The 26,407-nt window shown below is 44.9% G+C and overlaps 1 protein-coding gene across 2 annotated transcripts in view; it reads left to right on the top strand.

Moving 5' to 3' along the window:
• CCDC50 (coiled-coil domain containing 50) overlaps window positions 1-23,003 on the top strand; it is a 33,642-nt gene extending 10,639 nt beyond the window's left edge. The window contains exons 4-12 of one of the 2 annotated variants that reach the window (XM_027647241.1): window positions 4,397-4,487; window positions 7,116-7,224; window positions 10,298-11,002; window positions 12,479-12,585; window positions 13,169-13,213; window positions 13,750-13,854; window positions 14,737-14,816; window positions 15,840-15,937; window positions 16,966-23,003. In XM_027647241.1, the coding sequence (XP_027503042.1) occupies window positions 4,397-4,487; window positions 7,116-7,224; window positions 10,298-11,002; window positions 12,479-12,585; window positions 13,169-13,213; window positions 13,750-13,854; window positions 14,737-14,816; window positions 15,840-15,937; window positions 16,966-16,985 (1,360 nt within the window). In that variant the 3' untranslated portion in view covers window positions 16,986-23,003. The remainder of the gene's footprint in view (window positions 1-4,396; window positions 4,488-7,115; window positions 7,225-10,297; window positions 11,003-12,478; window positions 12,586-13,168; window positions 13,214-13,749; window positions 13,855-14,736; window positions 14,817-15,839; window positions 15,938-16,965) is intronic. The other variant, XM_027647242.1, reaches the window with a different exon arrangement.
• Window positions 23,004-26,407: the final 3,404 nt, after the last annotated feature.

Here is a 26,407-nt window from a genome sequence, read left to right as displayed (position 1 = left end):
TAATACTAGGCACAGAGTAATGAGAACAGGGTGGAAGTAGATGGTCCTGGGGCCCATCCTGGCTTATATTCTGTTGCCTGTCCATGAGGAGGAGTCTCCCCATTGTACTGCTCATTGGCAAAATGGAGTAACTTGGCCACTTGTGTTGACCTTGTGTGGGCTGAAGTCTGAGAAAGAAGGAACCATGCCACATAAATACAGTGTTACAGTGAATTCTCTCTCTTGTGAAAATTGCAGATATTGATGTGTTTGTACTGGTGCCTGGTGAGTGCTTTTGAGGAGCTGGGTGTCCTGCTGCACTGAAAGCTGAAAGCCCATGTTTGTGCTTGGAGATATTCAGTGTGAAGTGACCTGGAAGGGGAAACTGCTGCCCCAGGGTCACTTGGTGGGGATGGGTGTTGGGGACAGGCCTTCTTTTGCAGTCACTGACTTCTGTAGCAGCTGTGAGAGGGTGTTTAATGAGCAATCCAGTTTGCTCTGCAGGTTTGCTTAGTCCCCACACAGCACATCGAACCCTGTGGTTTGGCTTTCTGTGCACCATGACTCTCAGCTGTGGAGCTGGTGTGGAAGTGGAACGTGGCAGTGCAGGGCAAAACAAACTGTACTTTCCAATCCAGAGTGGACTTGTAATGCATGAGATGTAACAAATGATTTTTGTGACAGATCTCAGCCAGATCCTGCTGGTGAGAGATGGCAGGATGGGGGTCACTGCAAATGCAGGGCCTGCAAGGCAGGATGCATCTCCCAGCAGCTGTGCTGCCTCCAGGCTTGTGTTGTACTCTGGGATGCCACCCACCAGGTACAGCTGGTGGTGGATCACAAAGCCTGGGTGGCTCATCTGGCAGGGACAGTGATGAAGCAGAAGAGCTCTGTGTTGCAGATGTGCGAGATACAGGACTGGCTTCAAAGCAGTGGCTCATAAAAGCTTTGAAGCTGGGGCGTAACAGATCAGCCATTGTTTTCAATGTTCCCAGCACACTGAGGCAGCTCTGGGTAGATATATATATATATATATGTATATATATCTCAAGTCTGTGGTTTTTTTCCAATAACTTTGTCTTTATTACCAATTAGAGACGTGAGTGTGTAAATGACAACATAAAAATTAATTTTGTATGGCAGAGGTGATTCCTCTTTGTTACTTGCTGGGAGCTGCAAATGATTTTCTTCTTGTAGGACTCTGTAAAATGGGATTTACAAACTTTGTGAGCCAAGGCACAGGCAAAACTGCTGATGCAAAATGTTGTGTCAGCAGCAGTTCTGCTCCTGGAAGCATGAGCTCTTCTGCAAGAATAGTAAAAGAAGTTGGAGGCATCCTTTTGTAATTGGATCTTTTTCTTCCTCAATTCTTTGTATGTTCCCACTCCTCCTTGTCCAAGAGTAGCATATTCTGGCAACAAAATAATCCTCACTGTTGATGCTTTCTGTATTGTGTGGGTCAGTTTGACACTGCAAGGTGATGGGAGAAGTAAGGAAGTAAAACTAGGGGGTCTTCAGAAACAGGAAACATACAAAAGCTCTTCAAATTTGTGGGCTTTCTTCTCTCTTTCAAATCCTAAATTTTCTCAGAAAGACTTTGTGAAGGTAAATGAGAGAATAGAAATAACTTTTTTCTTTTTAAGAATTCAGGGAAGCATCAAGCCTTATTTTTATGCTTCTTTAAAAACATCTCTCACATCTAGCTGAGCAGCCTGCACGCTGCTAAGTGTAGTAGCAAGATGACTAAAATAAAATAGTGTGAAAATATGTTCTTTCCTCATTTTGCTCCCGGGGCTGTAGTGGTTCTGTTGTATTAATGTAAGCTAGTTGCTTTGAATAATTCCCTTAAACATTTCCTTTTGTTCCCTCATCTGGCAACAACTAGTAGCTATAATCAGTGTGAATGGTAGGGAGCTTTCTTATCACACATATTTTTGGGTGTTTTCTCTTTTTTTATAAACTGATACAGAGTTTTCCCAACACTTTTAATGCTCCTGCAGCCCAGGAAGGAAGGACACGTAGGTGGAATGTTCAGGAAGGGTGATGTTTATGTTGCTCTGGCTGATTTCTGGGGTCTGGTGGGCACTTGAACTCACACTAAAGAAACTGAAGGATGAGAAGGGCTGTCAAAGTTCTTTAACCTCTTTTCTTATGCTCACTTAAGTTAAAACACTAGCTTATGTTGATTTACTAATCAAGTCTCAGTATTTAGTTACCACTGAGCAATAAACCCCAAAACCTAGTCCTCTGTTCTTGTTCAGTTCTAAGAAATTGATATGGTGTATTCTAAGATGCATGTCATCAGGAACAAGAAAATGCTTCTGCATTTGCATTACTTCTAGTGTTCTTTGCTGCAAATGGAGAGGCAATGACCTTGTTGCCTTGGCTCTGAAAGATGATTAGCTGTTTCTGTGTCCTGTTTGTCTGTAATAAGATGTATTTTAAGTATTTAGCAAGTCAGTTTGTGCTGATGAACTTGGCACTTTATCTCTGCTCACAGGTGCCAGGGGAACTGGAGACGTGCAATGCCTTGATGTGTCTGACCTTTCTAACTTGCTTTCTACCTGAATTCACGTCCTCAGAGGCTGGGGTCATCAGGGATCCACTATCAGGCCTACTGGCAGCCTGCCCCCTAGGATTTGCTTATTCAGCTATTGTTTTGCTGGGGGTTGTGGTTCTTTGCTGGGTGCCAGGTTTGCCAAGGTCCCTTTATATAAGGCAGGTTCAAGAACTAGAGTTGCTGCTGTGTGAACTCTTGTGCCTTTGAACATGTCTCCCCCCAGAGTCAAATGAAACACACACATGCACATGCTAAAAATACCAGGTTTCGTTACCTGGATGAAAGAAGCTGATGTCCTGAGATGTTTGACCTATTAATAACTCCAGCCCGATTGCAGGTCTGCTTCCAAGGAGCAGTTGATAGATATAAAAAAGCTTCTTTTCCCTCCTGCTGCGTGTATCATTTTGTTCCTTAAGACAGATAAGTTGTTTCTTGGTGACATTTATCCTCTAAACCCTCTTGTTGCAATGTCCTTCTTCCATATATCCACCCGTTCTGCTTCTCTCATTCCTCACTTTCTGTAAAAGAAGGCTCTGTGGTGCCACTGACTGCTCCAGCCATGCCACGTTTCTTGATTTTGCAACCTAAAGTGCTTATCTGCACTTGAAACTATTTTAACTTCCTCTGCTAATGTCCTAGACTCTCCTGCAGTCCTTTGTCTCCAAGTTCACTAGGTTGTTTCTGCCCAGATCCTTGCTCAAGCCTAGAACTAGTTGCTTCATCCCACACAGCACAACTTTGACACAGCACAACCTGCTTCTCTTGAATGATTTGCTTGTCTTCCATAATGTGCTCTTGATAGTCTTCCCATCACCTATCTGATCATTGCCACTGTGTTCTTCAACACATTGTATTCTAATAAAGCAGGCTCTGCCTGTTGCTGTTCCCATTTTTGTCTCCTCCTATGCCTTGCCTTTCAGTAGTTGCAATTGCAGGGTTTGAATTTTTTGACCTGTTTAAAACTAGTCTTTAGCTCAATTTCAACAGTGCTGAAAGAGACAATTTTTAATTTTTCTTCTCAAATCCCCCAGCCCTAAGAGGGCTAAGTTGCCCAAAGGAATCATTGGCCATTGTTCCAGCCTATTTGCTGGACATTGGAACATGCTGCACTGTTCTTGCAGATGCTTTTGCTGTGATGCCCATGAAATACAGCCTTCTAGGTCTGTCTGCACAGCCAGAATTCTCCTGTCTCAATTACTCTGGTATCTCTTTCCCCAGTTAATGCAATCTTGTGTTCCTGCATCCGCACTGGCGGGGTGGAGATGGCTCCCTCCCCCTGCGTTCTGACGCATGTTGCTCCCTCGCCTCTTGGCACTGGTTCTGCTTTTGTGTCTCATCCCACCTCAGCTGCATTTCTCATCATTACTGAACTGCCGCCTCCAGCCTCCACTTGGCCTGTGTACTGCATTCCTGCACTTTCTTCTTCTTGGCTTTCACGTGAAAACCACTTCCCAGGTACACCTGCATTAACTGTACCCCTGAACCCCTCCTTTGATAACACACGTACAGAAACTCAGCAGAATTAAACTGTTTGCAGACTCCTGAGTGCTACCTTGGCCTGCCCTATTTTGTGGTACCTACCTCCTTTCTTAGCAAACTGCCGATGAGTCTGTTTTCTTTTACTTTATAGTCTTTGAAGGTTTTGGGAAGTATTTTCTAAATTTGGTTAGCAGTAGGTACAGAGAGTCTCCGTCCCTGGTGAGGATTCATAGGCTCTGCACTAACACTGAGTAATAATTCTTTTGTGTAAATCAGATGGATTTTTTTTTTTTTTTTTTAGCTCTTTTATCCATTTCCTCAGCCTGACTGATGCCTGTGGCTTCAGCTGCCTGTAATCCTTGTCTCCTTACCTTCTAGGGAACGACAGGACTGCGAGATCGCTCAGGAAATCCAAGTGAAGCTCACGTTTGAAGCAGAGGAGCGCCGCAGGCAAGAGGAAAAAGACGAGGTAACCTTTAAAGCTGCAGGGATGGCAGGGCTATTTGTAGCAGTCCTTTCAGGTCAGGCATTTCTTGGCCAGTAGCCACAGGAGTTGGCTTGCATGGTGGCAGTCCTCGTCCTCGCAGATCTCTGTACGCATAGAGATTTTTAGGGAGTCCTGTTACAGGAATAAGATACAGTCATAGGCCTCACACTCAAGGGTCACAAGGATTGTTGGTGCCAGTGGCTTTGCTAATGAAGAAGGCAAGTAATAGATAGGTCTTGTTGAGGTGTTCATTGCCCTGGTGTAGAAAGTTGTAATGGTTTATGCACTCTGAGACCTGCTTGCTTTCTCAAATGCAAGAAGATAGGTACCACTTTTGGAAGAATCTTGGATCGTGATTTCTTTGTCTTTGTTGCAAAGATTTCAGGAGGACTCTCCGCCCAGCCATCCACTTCTGGCTTCTCAGTTCTTCGATTTGGTCTTTCACAGCCTGAACACCCTGTTGTAGTTTCTTGCTAGAAAATTCCTTTTGTGATTTCAGAATATTACTCTGCTGCTGTTGAGCAGTTGTGAGTGGGCAGTGTGGTTTGTCGATGGTGTTCCAAGAATTTGGCTTGTTGATCACCTTATTGGGTCAGCCTGTCAGATTGGGTTTTAAAAAACCCACAGAGTAGAGGAACACCTGTGTGAGTGTTGAGTGTGCCCCCGTTTTTGATTACAGATGGTTTCCTGAGAAGTCTGAGTAGTCTCAAGATGCTTAAGAGGCACTTGGTGGCATTTTCTGTATAGGAAGAGCTTGGAAACACAAAGCTGTGTTTCCTGGAAGAACCTGAAGTAAGAATCTGTCCTTACCTGACAGATGCATCAGTTTGCTTGTGCAAGGCTTAATTTTATTCTTGTACCACTAATTCCAAGCAAGTACTGCAAGGCTGTCCAGACAGATGGGGAAGGGCTTGGCTTCGAAGGGGAACTTGTAGTAATGGGGTGGGAGGAACACTTAGGTCAAAGAATTTGTGCTGTAAAGGTGACAAATCTGTCTTATTTTTATCAGGAAGGTGAAGGAGATCCAAAACTAATGTTGACTTGGGGAATTGTACCTTTCCTTCCTGCTTTATGTAGAGAGCTGCAGGGGATGTCAGTGGTCTGACAACTGGTCCTTGCAACTTGTCAGCCTGCTGACCATCTTGTGCTCTTGGGAGCAGTCTTCAGATGACTGTGGATTAAAGCAATGAGAAGTCATAAATATTCTTTCTCTTCATCTTGGTACGTGGGAAGTTCCTGAGTGTGGCTGAAACGTAGCTGTGGACTGAGGCAGGTCTGGTCTGGACTGCAGGGTTTTCAGATGAAGCTCTAAGCCTGCCTGCTTATGAATCCCTTTTGTAAGCAGTGGTTTGTGTGGATTTGCAAGTCCTGAGCTGTCTCAGTCCTGGAGATAATGTGCTTAAGCATATATATTTATAGATTTACTGTACTTGCTAGAAGAGGTTAACCTTGTCAGGAGAAAGAGGTTTTGTTTTGGCTTTCTTTTTTTTTTTGTAGAGAGTCTGTGGCATCCCCAGGTCCTCCACAAAGCTGGCTATCGAGCAGATCTTATCTGAATCCTGAAATAATAATTTGTACTTGAACAACTATTCAATGTCTTCTAGTGCAGGCTTTGCTCTGGAGGGTGTTGACTCTCAGTTTGCATTTCAGTGATGCCTTTCCTGCCCCCAGTGTCCACTTTACATGCATGGCTCTGTAAAGGTTCTGAGGATTAGGAAGGCTTAAATGAATAGCATCCAAAGGGCTAGCATGCCATGCTGGTATCTGCCAGCTTTGCTTCCTGGCTTCAAACTGGCTCCACTGATTCGCAGGCTTCTGGACCCCAGATGAGCAAACCCCAGGGAACTGTCTGTGGTTCCTAGGCCTTGTTGATCCATTAGTCATCTCGAAGGAAAACCAATTAGGAAAATGGAGTGCTTGTCTCTTTGGCGTATTTACCAAAACCGTGACAGAAGACAAATGGCTGCAGTCTCCACTGAGCTCTTGCCTTGTGCCTGGCTCACTCTTCCTAATGTCCCTTCGATTTTCTTTTCCTTCAGTCTCTGTCTGTCAAACTGATGCATTTCCCTGCCTGGCATCCTACAGTCTCTGCAAATTACAACCAGTGTGAAGCGAGGTTGTGACTTGCTGTGGGAACTCCTTCCAGTCAGAAGTGCCTTCAACTAGAGATAGCCTTAGCCTCTGTTTTTCTTTCCCTGGCAGAGTGCAGGGGGCAGATCCAGCCCACTCCTGTAAGTGGGTGTGCACTTCTGGGACTTCTAAATCCTAATTGAAAGCCTGAGGTTGCACAGGTAGTCCCTTTTGCCCTGCTTTGGCTGTTAGGGCCAAATGTGTGCAGAGGGGGAACAGGAACCTGTGAGTCTACCATGGGGTTGGAATTTCCATGGTGGGCTTGGGTGAGGTTGAATACTGGTTGCTGAGAATGGTCCCTTGTGTCATCCACTAGGTTGAAAGCCCTATTCCACCTACGGGTTGAATTTGAGTAATGTTGTTGCCATGTCTGAAAAATTAAACTATCGGGATTTTAATAATTGAATAAAGAATTTGAATAAAAGAATCTGGAGATATTTTCAGTGGTGATTTTATGTCTGTTTTCTCCCATCTCTGCAGGACATTGCCCGTCTCCTACAACAGAAAGAACTGCAGGAAGAAAAGAAGCGCAAGAAGCACTACCCAGAGTCCCAGGGCTATGAGGAGAGCTATTATGCAGAAAATGGAGGTAGGTTTCTGCTAGATAAAAGGTCATGGCAGTATAGGTGAACCTGGTGATCTGGCAACTCCATCTAGGAACTTTACCTTATTCTGCAGTTCTGTATTGAACACTGTAGCATTACATCAGTTTCAAGGGTCAGAATCATTGTTTTCTCTAATTAGGAAATATTTAAGTAAAAAAAAAAAGAAGGCAGTTTTATAATTTTTGTTGTCCTAGAAAATGGCCTGGAGGACAGGGGTAGGGTGTATGATATGTACTGTACGAGTACAGCCATGCATGCATGTTTTAAAAGGGTTTGTGGAAAAAAAACAGTAGCTGATGGTCCACAGTTACTGCTGTGTAACACCCAGTGTGTGGGGGAGGAATGTCGATGCAATTCCGTGCTTGCATTTGAAGAGAAACAGTTCTGTGTGCTCATTTGTGATGCTGGCACAGCTACATAAAGGAATAAATGCTGCTTCATGGAACTGTGTTTCAAAAATAGCTCCTTGCAGGTACGTATCCAAGCAGTAAAATTAGCACAACCACTTTGAATGACTTACTGAAGAACAAGGTCATCTCCACAGAGTGTCTCTGCTGTGATTATCATCTGGGACTGTACATTGTGGAAATTATATGATCCACAGCGCTCTATTGCTTTCTCTTGGTCAGCTTTTGTGATTGAATACAGACCTTCTTTAAACTGGGAGGTGAGAATCAGGGTGTGTTTAATTATGGAGCAATCTGGGGATGGCTTTGCTGTGCACTGGTGGTGGTTCCTGTGTTCTTTCTTCAAAAATGTGGTGGGAAAGATGGGTTGCTTTTGATTAACTGATTGTGAAGATGAAGATGAAACCTCTTATTTCTCATTTCAACATCAATGCCATTGGCAGTTTTCAAGTCTTGCATTTGAACTTACACAAGTTAGGTTCTGTTTGGAAGATGTTCAAAGATAGACAAGGAAATACAAAGCAGTAAGTGCAAAGCAGTAACCAAGTGGAAACTTCATGACCACAAGTCGTGCTACATGTACAGAGCTGGGAAAAAAAGCATCTTGATGTTCTTATGACCAACCCACACTTCAGGTTTTTAGAATTAAATGGGACAAGTCTCTGAAAAAATACAATGTAGGTAATACTGTTGCCATGCAGAGATGGTAGGACAGTATGGATTTTTATGACAAATCAGCTGACAAAAATTTATCTGCATCCAGGAGTCACATGGATTAGGGCTATTGCTCCAAAGCAATCTGAGCTCTTTAAAAGTGGAAAAATAAACATGAAAAAAAGCAGAGTTCCTCCCAGAAGTGTCTGTGCCATGAAAAACATTTTTGTATTCACTCAGTCACTTGCTGCTTAAGAGAGTAACACCAGGATCCGGAGAGCGTTTACACAGCCCCTTCAGAAGGTGCTTCAGGAACCAGCAACTGCTGATGAGTTAAACACCCTGAGATACCCCAAAACCAAGTCTTTTGCTTGGGTTGTCTGGCATGGTTGTGCCACCTGCAGCAGTCTTTTCCCAGTGTAACCATGCTTTGCTCTTTTGTGTTCTGCTCTCTGCTGCTGTATTTACTGAGCTTTCCTTAATGACAAAATTGAATTAATTCTTAGACCCTTGTTAGTGTTGTTCAAAAACTGGCTCTTGCTTTCATGCTCTGGTCTCCGTTGTTCAGTAAGTCAGATTGTTTTATTGGATATTTGTTTTCTGTAAATCATATGAATGATCTAACACAGGAAAAAAACAACCAGTTAAAAACCAACCACAGCAGTTCCTGTTACGGTTCTTGGACTTCTAAAAATACACCTGTTTTGGATAAAAGTCATACAGATTTGTTTTCAAGGTGGATTTTCTGTAGGCTGTATTTTTGCTGGCTCTGAAAAAGTTTTTTCTGAATAGAATGCCTTGAAGGGAACATTCAGTTTTGGTGTGGGTTTTTTTTTTTTTTCCCCCCCTGAAATCTAGATGGATTGTAAGGGAGGCAGAGCTATTTATTAAAACAGAATGTAGTTCATGTGCAGTGAAATCTATTTTAAATATATTTAGATACTATAAAAGAAACGTCTTGGCAGCTGAGGAGGAAAGTCTGCTGCTGCTGGTTTTTTTTTCTATTTTTTGGGTGGAAGTTTGTCTGTGTAGTTCTGTTTCAAATCAGACTCTGCTTTAAGGCCTCTTTTTTTGTTTTGAAAAACTACTGTAGAGAGATAATCATTCACTCAGTGCAATGATTTTTCTTAGCAAATTGGTTGATTGGAAAATAAATCAATTAGTAGATTGTAAAGAGGCAGACTGTTGCATCCTCCTATATGTTTCAAGTTTATTACTGAAACTAAGAGCAAAGAAAATTTCTACCTGTTTTCCGGAAAGCACAGAAGAAACAACTCCACCGAACTGCCAAGTAAGTGGCTTTTCTGGCTACATTGCTGAGGTCAGGAGCCTCTGCTTTGTGAATTCTTATTCTGCTCTTAAGTTTCCATAACCCTCTCTTTATTCAGAGCTGAAACATTTATTTAGGTAGTATAAAAGTACAGGACCTGAAACTTCTGGGTCTGCAAGAGATATATGACAGTCTGTGATGGAAGATGTTTGGATGCTGCAACTATCCATTATCCTATTCTTGCTTTTAAAGAGACAAAAATCCTATCTCTTGTCTCCTTTTCTGCTTTATGTGGGTCTGCATCTTGTGCCTTTCTTTGCGAGCCTTTCTCAGGTGGTTTCAGGATCCTGCAGCAGTGATGTGTCATCAGGAGATGAGCTGCTCTCTTGGCTGTTTTTCAGCCCCAGTTGCATTGTTAAAAGTCATTTATCTCTATATTGACTTGTCCTTGTCTACGAGGTCTCAGACACTTTCAGTCTGGACCTGTGCTTTCTGCTCCAGACTTGTTGCCTCCTATTCTGCCCTGCTGCCATTTCACTCTACCCCCTGTTGTATCCTGCAAGCGTTATCTGTCCCTGTTATTTTTTCTGACCCCATCATGCTTTGCCTGCATTTTTAGCTTCTTGCATCAACCACCCTCATTTGCCTGCTGCGAGTCTGGCCTGAGAACCACCATTAACCCCTGCACCACTAACCCAGTCATTGTTTGTCCCCCCCATTGCTCAGAGCACCCCTGGCGTGACCCCAGAGAGCAGTTTTCTGAGCCTCACAGGGCACACAGTCATGACAGGCGCAGGCACCACCAGAGAGAGCACAGAGGACCTGCCTCACCTTTGGCCAACGGTGCCTCCAAACACGGGCGTTCCACCTCGGAGGATCGTCGGAGGTCTCCTTACCTGAGAGAGACCAGCAGTGGCCATCAAGAGGAGTGGAAAACAGTCAGCCAGGAAAGGTCCCGGAGACATCCTAGCCTTGATCTGGAAAGAGAGGCTGAGCACGGTGCCTATGATCACAGCCATAGCTGGGAGCTGCGGGAGAGGAGGACAGCTGCCCAGGAGAAGGGTAGGAGACCTCTCAGTCTTGACCTGGAGTCGGAGCATGGACTTGCAGATGCGGCACAGCACAGGAGAAAGTCCCCAAGGCAAGGCAGAGAAAAGCACCTTCCCCTTCTTGAGTTGGAACTGGAGGCTGAGCAGGAAACCTGGCATCAGGGTGGCAGCCGGGTGGTGCGCCCTGAAAAACACAAATCTCGCCGTCAGGGTCACTCATCACACAGGATGGCACATGATGAGAAGCTCCATGATGCTGAATGTAGAGATGATCATAGAAGGGGTGAGGCAAGAGTCTGCAGAAGGGCAGGACACAGGACACATTCCCCATCCCCACATGCTGTGACCCAGGGGAAGGGTGGAGGCTGCCAGCGAGACTCAGGTAACCAAGTGATGGGGAAGGTGTATGTATGTGTGGGGATGGACCTTTGTGTGCCCCATACTGGTATCTGAAATATGTATTGCTTCCTTTGAAGATGCTTGTCTCCACTATCTACCTGCAGTGTGTACACAGTTAATCCTGTCCAGGTTTCTCCCTGATTTAGTGGATTCTTCTTATCCATAAATGTTCTTGCTCTGTTTATGTCCTGATGTTCCATGGCATTGGAGAGGATGAGGAAGAAGGTATTGTTGGAAATGGTGCCCTTGGTATCCTGTGTTTTAAGAAAAAAACCCTCCTCTCTCCTCCCCAAAAAAACCCAACCCAACCAACCAACCAACAGCCAGCTTTTGTTTTCATGATACATTTTGTGTAGTGGTCTTGTTGCACAAGAGAAAAAAAAACTAACAACCCCCCAAATGTAAGGATTATACTTATCTTTTGTTGAGATGCAGGACTGTAAGTGAAAACACTTTGCTAAAGCACTAAAAAAAACCAGCAATTTTCATCCACTTCTTATTGAAAACCCTGCTGGCAACTTAATCAATTCATTTTGGGCAAAGTTTAGTAGTGGCACTGGGTGTCTAACTGGGCTCTGTTTGTAAGATGGGGTTCTAGCCAAATTCAGTACAAGTGGAGTTTTCTGGGAAATGTGTACCTGTGTAGTTCTTGTTCAATAATACTTGGGGAATGGGGGCTTCAGAGATCCAGAAGCATCTTTCTGCTTTTAAAACCACACTGGAAGTAGAGGTGATCTAGTGAAAGTAGGCGACTTGGATCTGTGTCTGTAACAACGTGAGGAAACTTATGCTTAAAGCCATCTAACTAAAATTCCCATGGGTAAGGTGAGGATGATAATGGCTGTATCTCTGGAGATACTGGGACAGTTATTCTTCCTCCTCATAATATGAAAGCCTTCCTTGGGGAAGTGGAAGGTGTTAATCAGGTTTATCTTTAAAATAACAAAACTCTTTACTCAAAGCCAGAACTGAATATTATATGAACTTTAAATATGCTTACCTGGCTGTTTTCTCATTGAATTGTAAAATTCATCGGTCATCCCAAGGAAGAAATGGTCTGAAATCTCATGTGAGCCTGTCCCACGCAGCCTTTGCAGCCCTTGCTGCTCCAGCAGTGCATTCAGAGTGCTGTGCTCATAACAGATGTTGGGCTGCTCTCTGCTGCCCAGTTTTGCCAGTGTATCTGTATCAAGGCATAGTGTGACAATTCTTTTGCTTGCATCACTGTCATCAAAGACTTCAAGGGACATGGTTTCTTCTGCCATATAGTTGCATTTGTCGTAAGACATGGTGTATCAGGTATTTCTGTGTGCACAGAGAAACCTTCCTAAGGTGTATGCTGCACCTCAGCTAAAGATGCTCTCAAACCAACTGTGTGGCAGGTACAACATCGTGGTTCTCCTGAGGGGGAGCTGAAGAGAATGGTTGAGTTGATTATTTTCCTCTCACAATTCTGTAGGCACTAATTTGAGGGGGATGAAGCAAACCATGTATGATGCACCCCGAATGGAACAGGAGTTGTCTGATGCGGAGATTGCTCGGAAGCTGCAGGAGGAAGAGCTCCTGGTAAGTTGAGGGGATGCATTAGTCATCTCGAAGTAACTAAGGTAGCCAGCAATGACAACTTTAATTTGTAAACCTTTTATCTATGAGAGTGACTTTAAGACATAAAGTGCTACTGTGCTTTCTAGTAATTATCTTTGTCTTCCATACACACGCATATGGAGTGACAGCTGGCATCCACCCAGTAAGGACCTATTATTTAAATAAACACCCCAAAATTAAATTACTGGAGCAGAGTGATATTAAATGAATGTTTCCAGGCAGATGAAGATGGCCTGTAGTCAGTGTGGCCAGCCCAGAAGTGAGACAGACCAGTGCCCATCTTTGAGAAGAGAGGGCAACAGAGTTGGAAATCCATTGTGGTGTGCCCTAACAGGTACATGAGGACAAATTTCAGCTGAAAAACTGAACTGACAGTTTATTGTTGGGTTGTAAGTATTGAAGTAGCTAAGTATATTTGGGGAGGATGATTGTGTATTTGTATGGGCACCTACTTGCCCTACCAGTAGATTGAGTATGAATAATTCAGAGATGTTACTCTTTTGTCTCTGTTTTTTCTTCTGCCATCTTTTTTTGTTTTCCCCAGGCTAATGAGGCAGATCAGAAGGCAGCTCAAGTAGCCCAGGATGAGGTGAGCAACTAGTAAAATATTTTTGGAATTCCTTTACTTGTGGAAGCTGCCTGACACCACTTGTTCCCTCTTACCCTCTAGTTGTTCATTTCTCTCCTTGTAGGGGAAGCTTAGAGCTCTAGTGGGGTTTGCTCCTACCTGAATTTCATGTATATGCTCAGGCCGGCCAAGCAGACAGTTGCACTGCATGTCACAGCCATGACAGAGGAAGGAAGTTCATGGTTCTGTGAGAGCATTTCTTTTCTGAGCCCCAGGGGAGACTATCCAAGATGCTGTGAGATGAACCACCTCCTCCATTAAGGAAAAGGAATAGGGGGCAGAAAGGCTCTGCAAATGCAGTTCTGGCAAATCAGGGATCTGCTGGGCATGCTGCATGATGTCTGTCTTAATTTTGCCCTGTCACTTGATTTCTGATCACAGATGGGTGAAGTCCTGGATTTGCACCCTTCCCATTCAACAGCTGTCCACGGGAAAGTTATTCAAACTCACAAGAGCAGTAAAAGTACCTGAGGCACTGTCTGTGTTTTCCCTTCTAGGAAATTGCTCGACTGTTGATGGCTGAGGAGAAGAAGGCTTTAAGGAAAGAGAAAGAGAGAGAAAAGTCTTCCTTTGAAAAGAGGAGGCATGATCAAGATTGGAAGGTATGTCAAGCTTCAGGAGGTACCACAGATAATGTTATTCCGATTTCCAGAGGGAGGTGAGTGTGTGTGGTGAAAGCAAAAGGTAGTGATGCTTCCAAAGGGTCTTGCTGTTTATTATTCAACTGCTTCCCAAGACTTTTGGAGCCACCTACTTGGTTAGATGCTTTTGGCATCTGGCCTGGGAGATTGGCACTAGATGTCACAGCACTTTGTGACCTTCCTGAAGCACTTTCAGTCCTCCTGGTGCAGGACCTTTCCTCTGCTGAAATTCTGACTGTAGCAATAAAAGCAGTAGTTGGATCTGTTTGTATAAGGGCAATGCAGATGCTTCAGATGTCACTCTGCCTCGTAATAAAATTGGCTGTGTAATGAAAGTACTGAGTTTATTTGCCTAGGTTTTTGCATGATTAATAACAGAAAGGCATGGCTAGCCAGCGTGGGAGAGGATAGGAAACAGATTTCATAGTCTGCACTGGTGAGGTGCTAAATGGGACGTTGTGTCAGTCTTGGGGCCCGATGGAGGTAGCTCTGATGTTTTCAGGCTCCTTACTGTGTTTAAGTGGTTGCAGGAGCACAGCTGCGTGCAGCTGGTCCCTTGTGCTCAGCCCAGCCATGTGCACAGTCAGTACACACTGTGTTTGACCCCAGCTTCAGGACGGTCCCCGAGAGCTGTCACATATTTAGCACAAAAATTGAGTTTGGCTCAGCAAGGCTAAGTTTTGTTTCCTGGAAACTAATCCTGGTACTGGCATTTGAATGTCTGGCTGTAGTTAATCGTACAAACCAAGCACGAAAGGGCTGCATGGAGCTGAGTCAGGGTCAGTGCACTGGTGGGTTTCTTGCAAGGCACACAGATGAACAGATTTCCCTCCTTCCCATCAGCCTGATGCAGGTGAGTCCACGCGCTCAAGGTCAAGAGAAGGGCCTGAAACTCAGCGACACAGAAGCGACAGGTCTTCAAGGTGAGCTTGAACTGGCTGGCAAAAATGGGGAAATGCAACTGGAAGCTGCTGAGAAGCTGAATCCTGGGGAGGAGTTGTGGGATGACCAGCCTGACCCACCCAGGAGGGAATTGGTAGAGTGCAGAGATTTTAGCACTGAGAAGAGACGGAGGGCACAGAGCTCGTGAGGTGTTTGGTGACATGCGTCACTCACTGCGCTCATGGCATTTGTCCGTATTGGTCTCCATGCCTTGTGCTGACAGAGATTGATGAGCTTGTGCAATGACATTTGTTAAATGGCAGAAAAACATTGAGAGGGTTAAAGAGCTTCTGGGGATGTGAAAACAAATGTCATATCTGAGCAGGAAGGAATAATCACCATGCATTTGCACAGCTGCTCCCTTGCGTCTTTGCTCCCACTTAAGCCCTGTACACAGCTCCCACTGCTGCATGTGGACACCCCCTGCAAGCAGGTGCATTGTGCTTTGGGGTTCCTCATCCCAAACTGGGAACATGCTGTAGCCCATTGTTGCTTCTGAATCTCTTGATACTCTGGCTCAAGGCCCCTCATGAGGGACTGGGCCCTGGAAGTGACCCCAGTGCCTTTGATTTCCATTCCAGAAAGGAGCCTAGAAATTCTTGATGAAATTGCAAAAGAAACAACAGATAAGGTGTGAGACTGAAGAGAGATCATATTAAAATACTCTGGGACTAAAGCTGGGCAAGCATTAAACACTTCAAAATGTTGCTCTTTTGAGTGAGGTTTGCATCAATCTTCATGATGGAAATTCTTTATTTCCTGACAACTTGAAACCATTATTAAATGAAAGAGTTGCAGGAGAAGCAGTAAATGCTCTATGTTTCTCACTGCAGAAACAGTAATGGGCTGTGCTCAGAGGAGCTGCTCTACAGGCGGGAAGTCTGGGCCAGGCACAGTTTGCATCAAACTGACAGCAACAGACCAGACAGCTGAGATGTTCCTGTTGACACACTGTTATGCCTTTGAGCTATTTCCCATCACTCCTTTTACCCTGTGCTTGGCAGGTCACAGCCTCTCCTCGATGACTTTGAACACTCTCGATATTACACAAGCCAGCCCAGCCCCTTGCGCCAGATCCCCAGACCTGAGCACTCTCCTAAAGGTAGGATCAATCAATCCCAGGGCTGCCCCAGCTCTTGGGTTGTTGTGAGCTGTTTTACTCAAACAAGCAGCCTGCAAGACAGAGCCTGCAAGACACCAGCAACAGGTGATGCTGGTCAGTGTTTGGGGCTGTACTTGCTGAGCATGTTGCAGGCTGAGAGACTAAAAAGCTGAATTGATTTGCCTGGAGTTTGTCAAACTGTTGTCTGCATGTCCTCCATGATCTCTTAATGATGAATGACTGTAAATCCAGGCAGCAAATGATGGAGAAATGACAGTAAGACAATGACATGATGGATTTTAGGTGACTCACTAGTATCAAACAATCCGATACAAGACAATCTTGCATTATCACCTGGCTGGCGGGTAGATGGGATGATCAGACAGAAGCCTGTCCTGAGGACAGGCTTATTTTGTTCCTGTGGCATCTCAGCACTGCTTTGTTGGCTTGTTTCCTGAAATCACTGGGCATAGAGCAGTGTGATTAAGGTCACCCCTGCAGATTTTTAACTCACAGAGCTGGCATTCGGGTTTTTCTGTGGAGTCTCTAGGGAAGGAAAAGGGCAGTCAGAATTTAACTCAGTCTCTCAGGTTTTGTTGAGCTCCACTATTGTGACTTATATGCGGACACTTTTTCCTTTCTGAAATTTAAAGTTTGGGAAACTTGTGTTCTGTCTTCATCAAGTAATCTGCAAAGTTGATGGCACTTAGATATCTGAGTTTGTAAGCCCAGTGCTCATTCAGTTTTCTTCAGTGAGACTGTGAAGTGGGGCTGCAGCATCGTTGACTCCCTAGCCAAAATGTGAATGTTTACCTGTCTTGTGGATCTATCCTTCCTTTTGCTTGGGTAATGAAACATGGTTCCCGTTTTGGCCTTTGACTTACCAGTCCCTGGGAAGTCAGACAGATGGGCAAGATGGCAGGACAAGTAAAACAGAATGGCAGGACAAGTAAAATACAACTGCAGGTAATAGTTTCTTCACCAGGATCTACCCTCACACTTTTTTTTTTCTTTGTTTTGTTTTCCAGGTTCCCGTAGGAAGCAGTAAACTGTGCTAGCCTTTGCTTTGGTACTGACTCTTCTGTAGCAAATATTACTGGAATTGCCAGGCAACTTCCTTGATTCCTGACCCGATGGGAGGCCCACCCTCCACTCCCAGGATCATCTCTTCAAGTGTCATCATATTAAGGAAAATTATTTGTTTCAGTTTCTTACTCATATGTGATGACTGAAGCAGTGCAGTATAATCTAGCTGCCACTGAGCTGTGCAAATCAACCAGCTGGCTTAACAGCTCCTTCATACATCCTTTTGAGGCTTTCCTTCTATTTTTATTTTTAATCTTTGGCTGGAGCTTTGACAAACAGGACAAATTGAGATGCATGTAAAATGGAGGAAAATTAAAGAAATGAGTTGGATTATGGCAGTGCAGCGAAACATCAGAAGTACAAGTCCTTTCAGTATTAGGATGGCTTAGCACAAAGAGTTGTAAGAGGAAATGTGTTCCTTCCTGTGTTGGATAAGACAACTGACTCAACCTGTCAGTCATGCTAGGAAGGAGAATGCATCTTCAAATGTACACCAGCAAAGGCCAGACCCTGGGACCGGTGACAAAGAAATTGCCTATGGAACAGAATTTAACTGCTGTATTTCTTTCTAGGGTTTCCAAAAATCTGGATAGAGTGTGTAACTAGGCATTTAGCTCCAGATATAGGATAGAACAGTTAAAAGAAAGACAATTTCAACTGAAATTAGACCTTGTGTGCATGCTAGGGAGTTCAAGAAGCTGTGAGTTGTGATTTGGGAACTCACACATGTCTGAATGGAGCTCTGTGGTCACCTACTTTGAGCTTCAGTGTCGTAGAAGCCAAGGAATTTCACTGAAGCCAAGTAGGATCTCCTGTAACTCCTAGCTTGGTTGCTGATGCACTTGAGTATAGTAACTTGTATCTGAACCTGCATATGTCTTGGAAACATGGGGCTGAAAGAGGGCCATATGGGCGTTGAATTAAAAATCTACAGTTACAGGGAACTTGAGCTAGACATGGAGTGCTGAATGGTCCACACCATGTCTGTGCTGACTGCCTTCCCTCTACAGTGCTCTGTCTAGCATCCCAAGCAGACTCCAGTCTGGAATAAAAAATTATTGCTCTCCAGGGCTTAGCAGGGTCTGCAGGTTTGTTGTCTGTATAGATTTGCCCATGCAGTGATTCCCCCCTTCCACTTTGATGGCTTTCTGCTCTTTGAAAATCATTTTTCTCTTGCACAGACAAGTAGCCTTTTCTCTTGGCCTCCACTCATTTCGATTCTTTTGTCTTTTTAATAATTTTTTTGCCATTATTTTCAGGTGTATTTTTAAACTACAAAGCTGAACATTTGGACACTGGCTTGGAGTCTGTTCATCTGGTACAGGCAGGTTGTTCATGTGCCAGTCCAGTTCACAGCAGTGAATTTGGCTGCCTTGCCCCTACAGCCCAGCTTCCTTAGTGCCCAGCACTGAGGTCTGTCCTGCCATGCTCTTTGTTGTTTGCCAGCAGCTGCAGTTCTGCCACTGGCTTTGTGGAGGAGGGGAGACAGAGCTGTGACTTTACTTGCCCTCACCACTGATCTGCCTGGGAAGGGAGCCTTGACAGCTCTCTGGACCTATAAGAAACTGGAAGAGAGCATGGCTGTCTGCTGTTTCCCTAGTGCACAATTCAAGTCCTAAGGCAGCTGTAAGGATTTAACCTTGGCTGTTGTCCATGGTAGGATAGTTACTGGGCCAAATCTCTAGGAAGACTAGGTAGGGTTTTTTGTCATAAGTTGGAGGGGCAAGTTTAATGCCACAGCACAAACCCATGTTTTGCCTTGACTAACAGCTCGAGAAACTTCCGTCTCTTACCCCTACTGGCCTGTTGGCAGCGGTTCAGTATCTATGAAGAACCACATGACCCCCAACAGACCAGGTATACACTATCCAAAAACCTTGTAATGTAGGACTTGGTGCATCAGCAGCATCCTGCTACCTGCATACCCTTGCTTCCAGACTGTGAGCTTACTCACCTGCATGAACCCTTAAGTGACTTGCAAGGTCTTGCTTGCTTGCTGCTGCTTCTCAGGAAATATCCCAGCCAGCAGCTAGATTTTACTGTCCTTGCCTTGTTTTCTCTTCTCGTTCTGTCTCTGTCTATTCAGAAGTGTTAACATTGTTTAAAAGGATCCAGAAAAATAACAACATAGATCCTGTTTTTCCTTTTTTCTTTTTTATTTGATAACTTGGCCCAGTGTGGCAACCTCATCTACCGAGATTTTATTTTATAAAAAATTATTTTTGTATTTCATATAACAGTCAAAATCTCTGCTGCTGAAAATGCCATTTTTTTTTTTTCCTGTGGGCTTTTTCCCTCCACTGCCATCAGAGTAATTATTGTTGTGAAATGAATGCCTGGTATGTTTTTATGAATTAACACTTCCTACATAACAGGCACTGCTGCTTGTATCACCTGGTGCACTTGTGAAAACTGGATGGGGAAAAGTCCTGCCAAATCAGGAAGTGGTTGAGCTTTGTACTTGCTGTGCTTGCGAAAAACTGGTGACCCTCTGCAAAAGGCAAAGGGAAATCGCCAACTAGGAATTCAGCCCTCTGTGGGTCTCTCTGTAGGGTGGCTATGATGGACTTTCTTGCACTGCAGTTGGCTGATGTAACTCTTGTCTTACCCTAATTAGAAAAGTCATGAAGACCGTGAGCCCCCTGACATTTGAAAAACCTGTTAATTCAGAAGGGATGCTTGGTGGTATCCAAGTTTTTGACTTCAATGGGAGCAAATAGAAATGATATGAGAGAAAACTCTGATTTAGTTTGGAAGCTGGGTAGAGTCTGAAGAACACCTCAGTGCCTGCTCTGTGGAGCTCCAGGATCTTCTTAATGGCCTCCTTGGGCCAGTCAAGCTCTCCAGCCATGGCACCAAGAGACAAAGAGCCCAAGGGAAGGAGCATCTACTGCTTCCTTGGATGCCTTCAGGAAGTGCTGAATGCTTTATGGGCTGTTTTGCTCTGTATCCTCCCTTCTTCCATATCTTTTTATTCTTACTGTCTACCTTTATTCATTTCCTGTCCCTTTGAAGTGTTTCTCCTGTTTTATAGCCCTTGCAGAAAGGGCGGCCCTAAGGTTTTGTTAGAAGGGGCTGACACCTATCGAGAGAGGGAAATACTAGGAATGGTAGCTGAGGAAAGCAGATAGCAAATGGGGTATAAGCAGAGTAATTGTTCATCTGATGTACATTGGGGTCCTGATGCAGTCAGACAGGTTAGAGACTTCCCGAGGCAAAGGTTGCAACTGGACTTGTGTGTTTAGTGACCACTTTTGGAAGGGAATTCCGTGGTACCACTGAAGTCAACAAGAGTTAAGATCATGGATGAACAAGGAGCCAATTCTCCTTGGGGCTCAGCGGCCACAGTTCTGCTGAGAGTCAAGAAGGTGCAGTTGGTGTAGGCGAGATGCAAACTCAGCACCTTGTACATGTGTCCCTGGAAAGAAGCACAACAAAGCTGATCTTTTATAAAGAAACAGCAATATTTCTGTCTTATGGCAGAAAAGTGTTTCAGTATCTTTATTTTTTCCTTGTTTTCTCTTGCCAAGTTTTAGTAGCTTTGTCTATGGGTTTGCTCCAGATTTCGTAGGATGTAGGAGTCCTTGCTGGGACCCCTGCCCGGGTTGTTCAGGTCTTGTATCCCTTTCTCAATCTGTGCATTAACAAGGCATCAGGCACCACGTGGAAAATTCATCTCCATGAAATCCTGGTACTTCCTAATATTCATAGTTGGCACATCTCAGCCACAAGAGCTCTCACCACCTCCTTGCCTCCGTCCAAAGCACAATGTCTGCCGAAGAGAGGTTGGGTGAACCGGAGGGATCGTGCCTTACCCGCAGGGATACTCCATGTCTTCAGCAGGCTGATCTGAGTCGCCTTGCTATGAAACACTGTCTTAATCTGGACTGTACAGCTTCCTGCAGCAAGAAGCAGCTGTTGTCACGTGGATAGATCCAACAGGTTAATTTTATCTTTTTTTTAAAGAACTTCATGGTTTTGAACTTGGTGGGGTGAGAAAATATCAGCTCTTAAGGGATAAATGAAGTCTCATCATTGAATTTCTCCTCTTGGGGAGGAAGGATAGAAGTTACAGATGCTGCAGTCTGCTTCACTCTGTAAAAGGGATCTTGTATGTACAGTATTTTTATATCTCTGCATTCCCACCTATCAGGATTTGAATCAGAATTGATTACATTCTCTACTTACGGAAAAAAATGGATTGTTATTTTTACAGTGCTAGACCTCTTTGTGTTTATTTTGTGCCAAATTACACCCACTGTTACATTCTAGTGTTTTCGTTCAGTTTATTGCTGTGGATCAATGTGTGTATTATATATTTTTATTATCAAGGTTTTTATTTTAATTCATATTATCCTGTATACAAACTAACTGTGGATTGCTAATTTATATATAAAAAGGGGAGCACTTGGAGACAGTGTGAGGATTCCCCTACTTAGTTTACACTCTTGTAAGTTAGCACAGCCAGTCCATGAAACTCGTTTCTTCTTGCCCAGAACAATCTCCTGGGTGTCTGTCCCCCTGAGCAGGTGGCTCCTTTTGTCCCTCATGGCAGCACTGTCACTGCAAGACTGTGTGAGATGCAATGGGAACCGAAGCACAGCTCATAGCATGGACTAATGGGCAGCTGAGTTCAGTGCTATCCAGCTGCTGGCAGTGATCCCAGGGAGGGTGCTGCTTTGAGGTTAGCTCTGCTTTATATCCATCTCCAGCCAATGGACAGTTGGTTTTGCCCCACTCTCCCAAGATGTTCAGGGCTTAGTTTTGCAATTGCTTTGAGAGGTGGATGTGGGACACAGGGCTAAGGCGCAGTGGTGTCCCTCACATGAAGTATACCACAGGCAGCTTGTCTTATGTTTGTTGCAGAGGACAGGCATAAACCTACAGAGAACCCAGTTAACTCCTGAAATGTGCTGTAGCACGTTTGTGGTTGTGCAGCATTGCTGTGGAGGCACTGGCTGCGCTGCACACATGTGCCCCTTGGACTGCTGTGCCCAGGACAGGCTGTGGGACATGCATTTCATCTTGAGAAAGCTGCCCTAACCTCAGCATCTGGGCTGGAGATACATTAGCCACCTCCTCCCCATCAGTAGCACAGGGCAAAGCTTAGCTGTGCAGTTTGGGCTCTTCCAGGAGAGTTCCAGAGAGGACAGTGGCACCCACAAATGAGTATTTTCTACTTCGTGATAAACAAGTTCCACTGTATCAGTGTTCACTCTAAGTAGACTCCATGGTCTGTCTCCAGCTGCATCTGTGCACTGCAATATAGTTAATTGCCTCAGAGAAATAACTGCAGTTGTCTCATTTAGCTCTTCAGGGTAAACTTTCAGTCTGTTGAATCTAAATATTAGCCATGCGATGAGGTGGATTAGTCAGAAGGCTTAAATTCCTCAGAGCTGCAAGTGTACCCTGGGTTGTAACAGCTAATCCTTAAATATGAATTGCACACTGACAATAATCTGTCTATGCAAGCCTGTTCTTGTTTTAATTTTTGACTGTTCACTCTTTAATTTTACCAAGTTTGGCATAGAACTTCTGAATGACATTTAACCAAAGTATCACGTCTGTCTGTGTGTGTGTGTGTGTATAGCATGTTTTGCTTCATACTCCTGAATTCTCATTGAATGTAAAGGGAACATTGCCTTGCCCCATTTTGTTCAATAAACCGCTGTATTTTGTTACCCACCACATCCTTCTGTCCCTCTGTGTGCTTTTTCTGGAAACACTGAAGTGGGTTACACAAAAGCGGGAGAAAACAACGCTTTGTTCCACGCTTTGTTCTGAAGCTCAGCTGCTTCTACCAATGATTACGTTCTTCCACTGTAATAAATGTAGCAAACAAACAAATTTGTATTTAATTTGATTATTTTGTGGACAGACAGATGGAAAAAAAAGCTATCTACTATCTTGGAAAGGATCTGGACTGTTTCATTTCCTGAGACTGTGATACTGAAAAATAAAGCAGTATAATTATTTGTAAGGATAGGAGGCTTTTTCTTATTTAATTAACACAGCTTTTAAGTTTGCAAAAAGCCTTCTTGAAGATTCCCACAAACAACTTGTACCTACAGTGGAAGGCAATGGAAGGCAAGAAGGAAACATGGCAAATGCCCTGTGACTGACTGCTGTCTTCAAAGGCATCAGCTGAGGATGCAGCCACAAGCAGCTCAAACATGATCTGAAGCCACTCTCATGTCACAAACTCAGTTTGTTACTGAACATGCTAAAATAAAGGGGAGGTTACAGAACATAAACTGAATCTTAGATCCAAACTGTAAACGTTTCCTAAATATTTATTTACTCACTTTTCTCCGGTTGCCAAGTATGAGAATTGCAGAGGGGGCAGAGAGCCCTTTGGCACCCCAGCAGGGGCTGTGCCAGGCTGTTCCTCCATGGCCCAGAGGTCTGGGTGCAGGGGTGAGTGCTCTGACTCCAACCGAGTTCAGTTTTGGGCTAGATTGGGGTCTGTGTCACAGCACTACCCCAGTGCTTTCAAATGTCTTCACATCATCTTTACCTCCCACCAGCTCCATCTTGGACTCCCTTAGGTCTTAGCAGTGAGTAGAAGTAGGAATCAGCAAAACAGACATGGCTGGCAATGTAGCAGCCGTGTTGTAAAAACAGGGCGGTGAGGAGCGCCAAGAGCTCTGCCAGCTTACAACCTATTGCAGCCTCTTGTCTGGAGTGACTGGGCTGGTCTATTTTCTCTGAAAGGCTTCTTTCATGCCAGCCTTGGCACTTGTGGAAGCAGTAGGCTGTGGTGGGAGGGGGTCCAGCTGGAGCCCTGAGAAGCATTGTTCACCTGCTACAGCAATGTGCACACAGGGAACTGGATGTGGGAGCCGCAAAAAGAACACTGAGGAGCCCCTGGGGACTTTTTCTGTAGCAGAAGACCTTTCTGATATCTGAGTTTCCAAGTTGCACGCTGCTCTCAGACTGTATGGGTGTGGGTGGCCATTGCAGGTGAATCCATTGTGTCATTGGTAATGAATCAAGGTTTTCCAGGTATCTTTCATCTGTGAAAAAGATAAGCCAGCAGAGATGGCAAAAAGTCACCACTGCTGGGTACCCACCAGCCCGACTGCCCCCTTGGCTGCTTTGTCCTACACTTCAAGGTAGGTGGCAGCTGCATTTTCCTGCCTGTGTGCATGTTCAGATCCTCAGCTTCCACCCAGGTCCATGCTGTATAACCAGGGGCTCTTGCCCACAAAGACTCACATGTTTCTCATGTTTTGGGGGGGCTGAACCTGAGCTACAGGCTGCCAGTGGAAGGAACTGCAGGGCTGGGGGTGCCACACAGCAACAACTTTTTGTGGACAGCCAGGGCCAAACTGAGCTGTGGTTTGCTGACTCATGCATTGCTCTGGGAGCAGTTGGTGGGTGACTTACGTGGAACTGTTGCTCCTCTTGTTCAGGAGGCAAATCACGGCTGCAGAGTGACCCAGAGCCTAAACTAGGTGAGGTATCTGAGGTACAAATTACTTGCTGTAGTACACATGGTATGTATGTACCATTCCCCATTCATTTCCCAGAGACCTGATGGGTTACAGCAGACCTGGAGGTGAAGAACATCCCCTCTGCCATGTGAAACCCTGGTTTATTCCTGAAACTGTTCCTTCTCAATTTCAGTATTGAGCAAAACTAACCCCTGTATCTCAATTCTTCGCACTATCCTGCTCAGAAACAAGTGACAGCTCCTGGCACCGATCAGTTGTCTAAGGTCAGAGGTACATGTGTCCATCACCATGATTTGTTCTTGCAGAGACAGTGATCCTTGAACCCTGAGCCCATCAATTTTACCCTGACTCACTCTGGTCAGAATTCCTGACACAGTTGATGGCGAAAATTAGATTTAGTAAATGAGACCTGGGATCAGGCTGCAAAACAAGTTTAAAACAAGCACAGAACTTGAGTCTGGCAGCTGGCTATTTGTTGAATGTCTGTGCTTCCCTGACCCCAGAGAGCCCCAGACAAGCACCCAAGCAGCTCTGCCAAAACCTGCTCCTGTTTCTTGTTATTGCTGGTGAGCAGCAGCTGAGTACTGACACCTCAATTTTCACAAAGTCTCCCTTCCCCTAGCACTGCTTTTGCTTTAGTAATAGCTCCCCTGTCCTGCCCTTGTCCCCCAAAATGGACATTCTAGCTCCACCTCCATGACTCATCTTGTGGCCTTTTGAGGCCAGGCTTCACACACAGGCACAGTGAGCCCCTGGCTGGCGCTGGGGGCTAGAAATCGTGCTACACATGATTTCTATTTATGTATGAACAGCGTAATGCCACATCACAGGGCAATTTTTTTCCTGGCTATTTTAGACTTGGATGGTGTCTCATTTTCACATTTTACTGAAAACACGGTTGACACATGCAGCACTGAATTGTGAGCCAGAGGAACACATGTGTCTCACTAGTGGGGTTTATGCCCAGGAGACCAGTGCAGGAGTGCATGAGCATCCCATTCCCTGGGATGAGCATGGAGCTGGCATAGGTTCTTACCCAAGAGTGCTCTCTACACTGCTGCCTTCCTCCACTCTTCATCCTCCCCAGGTGTAGGCAGTGTCCAGAGGGTGATGCCATTGCATGCACATGACACCAGAAGTTACTTGTGGAATGTGAGCTTTGTCCCAGAAAAGCTGGAAAAGAGCTGATTTGTAGTTAACAGTTGCTGGTACAACAGTAGGAGGTTTACCATGGGAAGGTGGTGTTTGGGGAGAGGATAAAATGTCCAGCTACTCAGGGTTTATTCCCACCACTGGCACTGGCTGCCAGCTGCCACACTGCATGCTGTGCCAAAAAGTTCTGCTCAGCCTGTCAGGGGACACATAAACCCCACTTAAGCACTTCACTTGAGTATTTTTATTTACTTGTTAATTGCTCACAACTGATGGAACACTGAAGGCCAGCCTGAAGGTGCATGTTAATGTCCAGGAACATCCCTACCATAGTGCGCAGGCAGGTCTGGAGGAAGGGACTGCTTGCAGTCCCCTCTCCAAAGAAAAAGGAACACATCAAGAACAACTGTTTCTCCGTGAATTTTCTGGTCTGCTAGCAAACCCAGCCAGCTTGTCCTGCTCAAAAAGTCCTCAACCATAGGAAGTGTGTCCTGTGCACAGACAGGACTGCCACTGTTGCCACAAGGAACCTGTGAGAGTTGGTGCAGACCATCTCACAGGAGAAGGGGGATGCACTGTTGCAGCACCTGGGGTAGAGAGGACCCACAGCTGCTTCACATGACACCTTCAGGGCATAAGAGGGACCAGTAGCAGCAGCGCAGGCAACTGAGGTGGGTAGGTCTCTTAGCTAGAGAACACTGTGCTATTCCAACAGCAGTAGAAGACCAGGTTGCACTGGTGCTTGCTCCTCTGCAAACAAAAGGAGTTAAATCAG

Source organism: Corapipo altera, unplaced genomic scaffold, assembly GCF_003945725.1.
Source record: "Corapipo altera isolate COAL_440 unplaced genomic scaffold, ASM394572v1 113, whole genome shotgun sequence".
NCBI classification, from domain to species: Eukaryota; Metazoa; Chordata; class Aves; order Passeriformes; family Pipridae; genus Corapipo; species Corapipo altera.
Note: the sequence above shows the minus strand (reverse complement) of the source record. Positions and strands in the feature narration are given on the sequence as shown.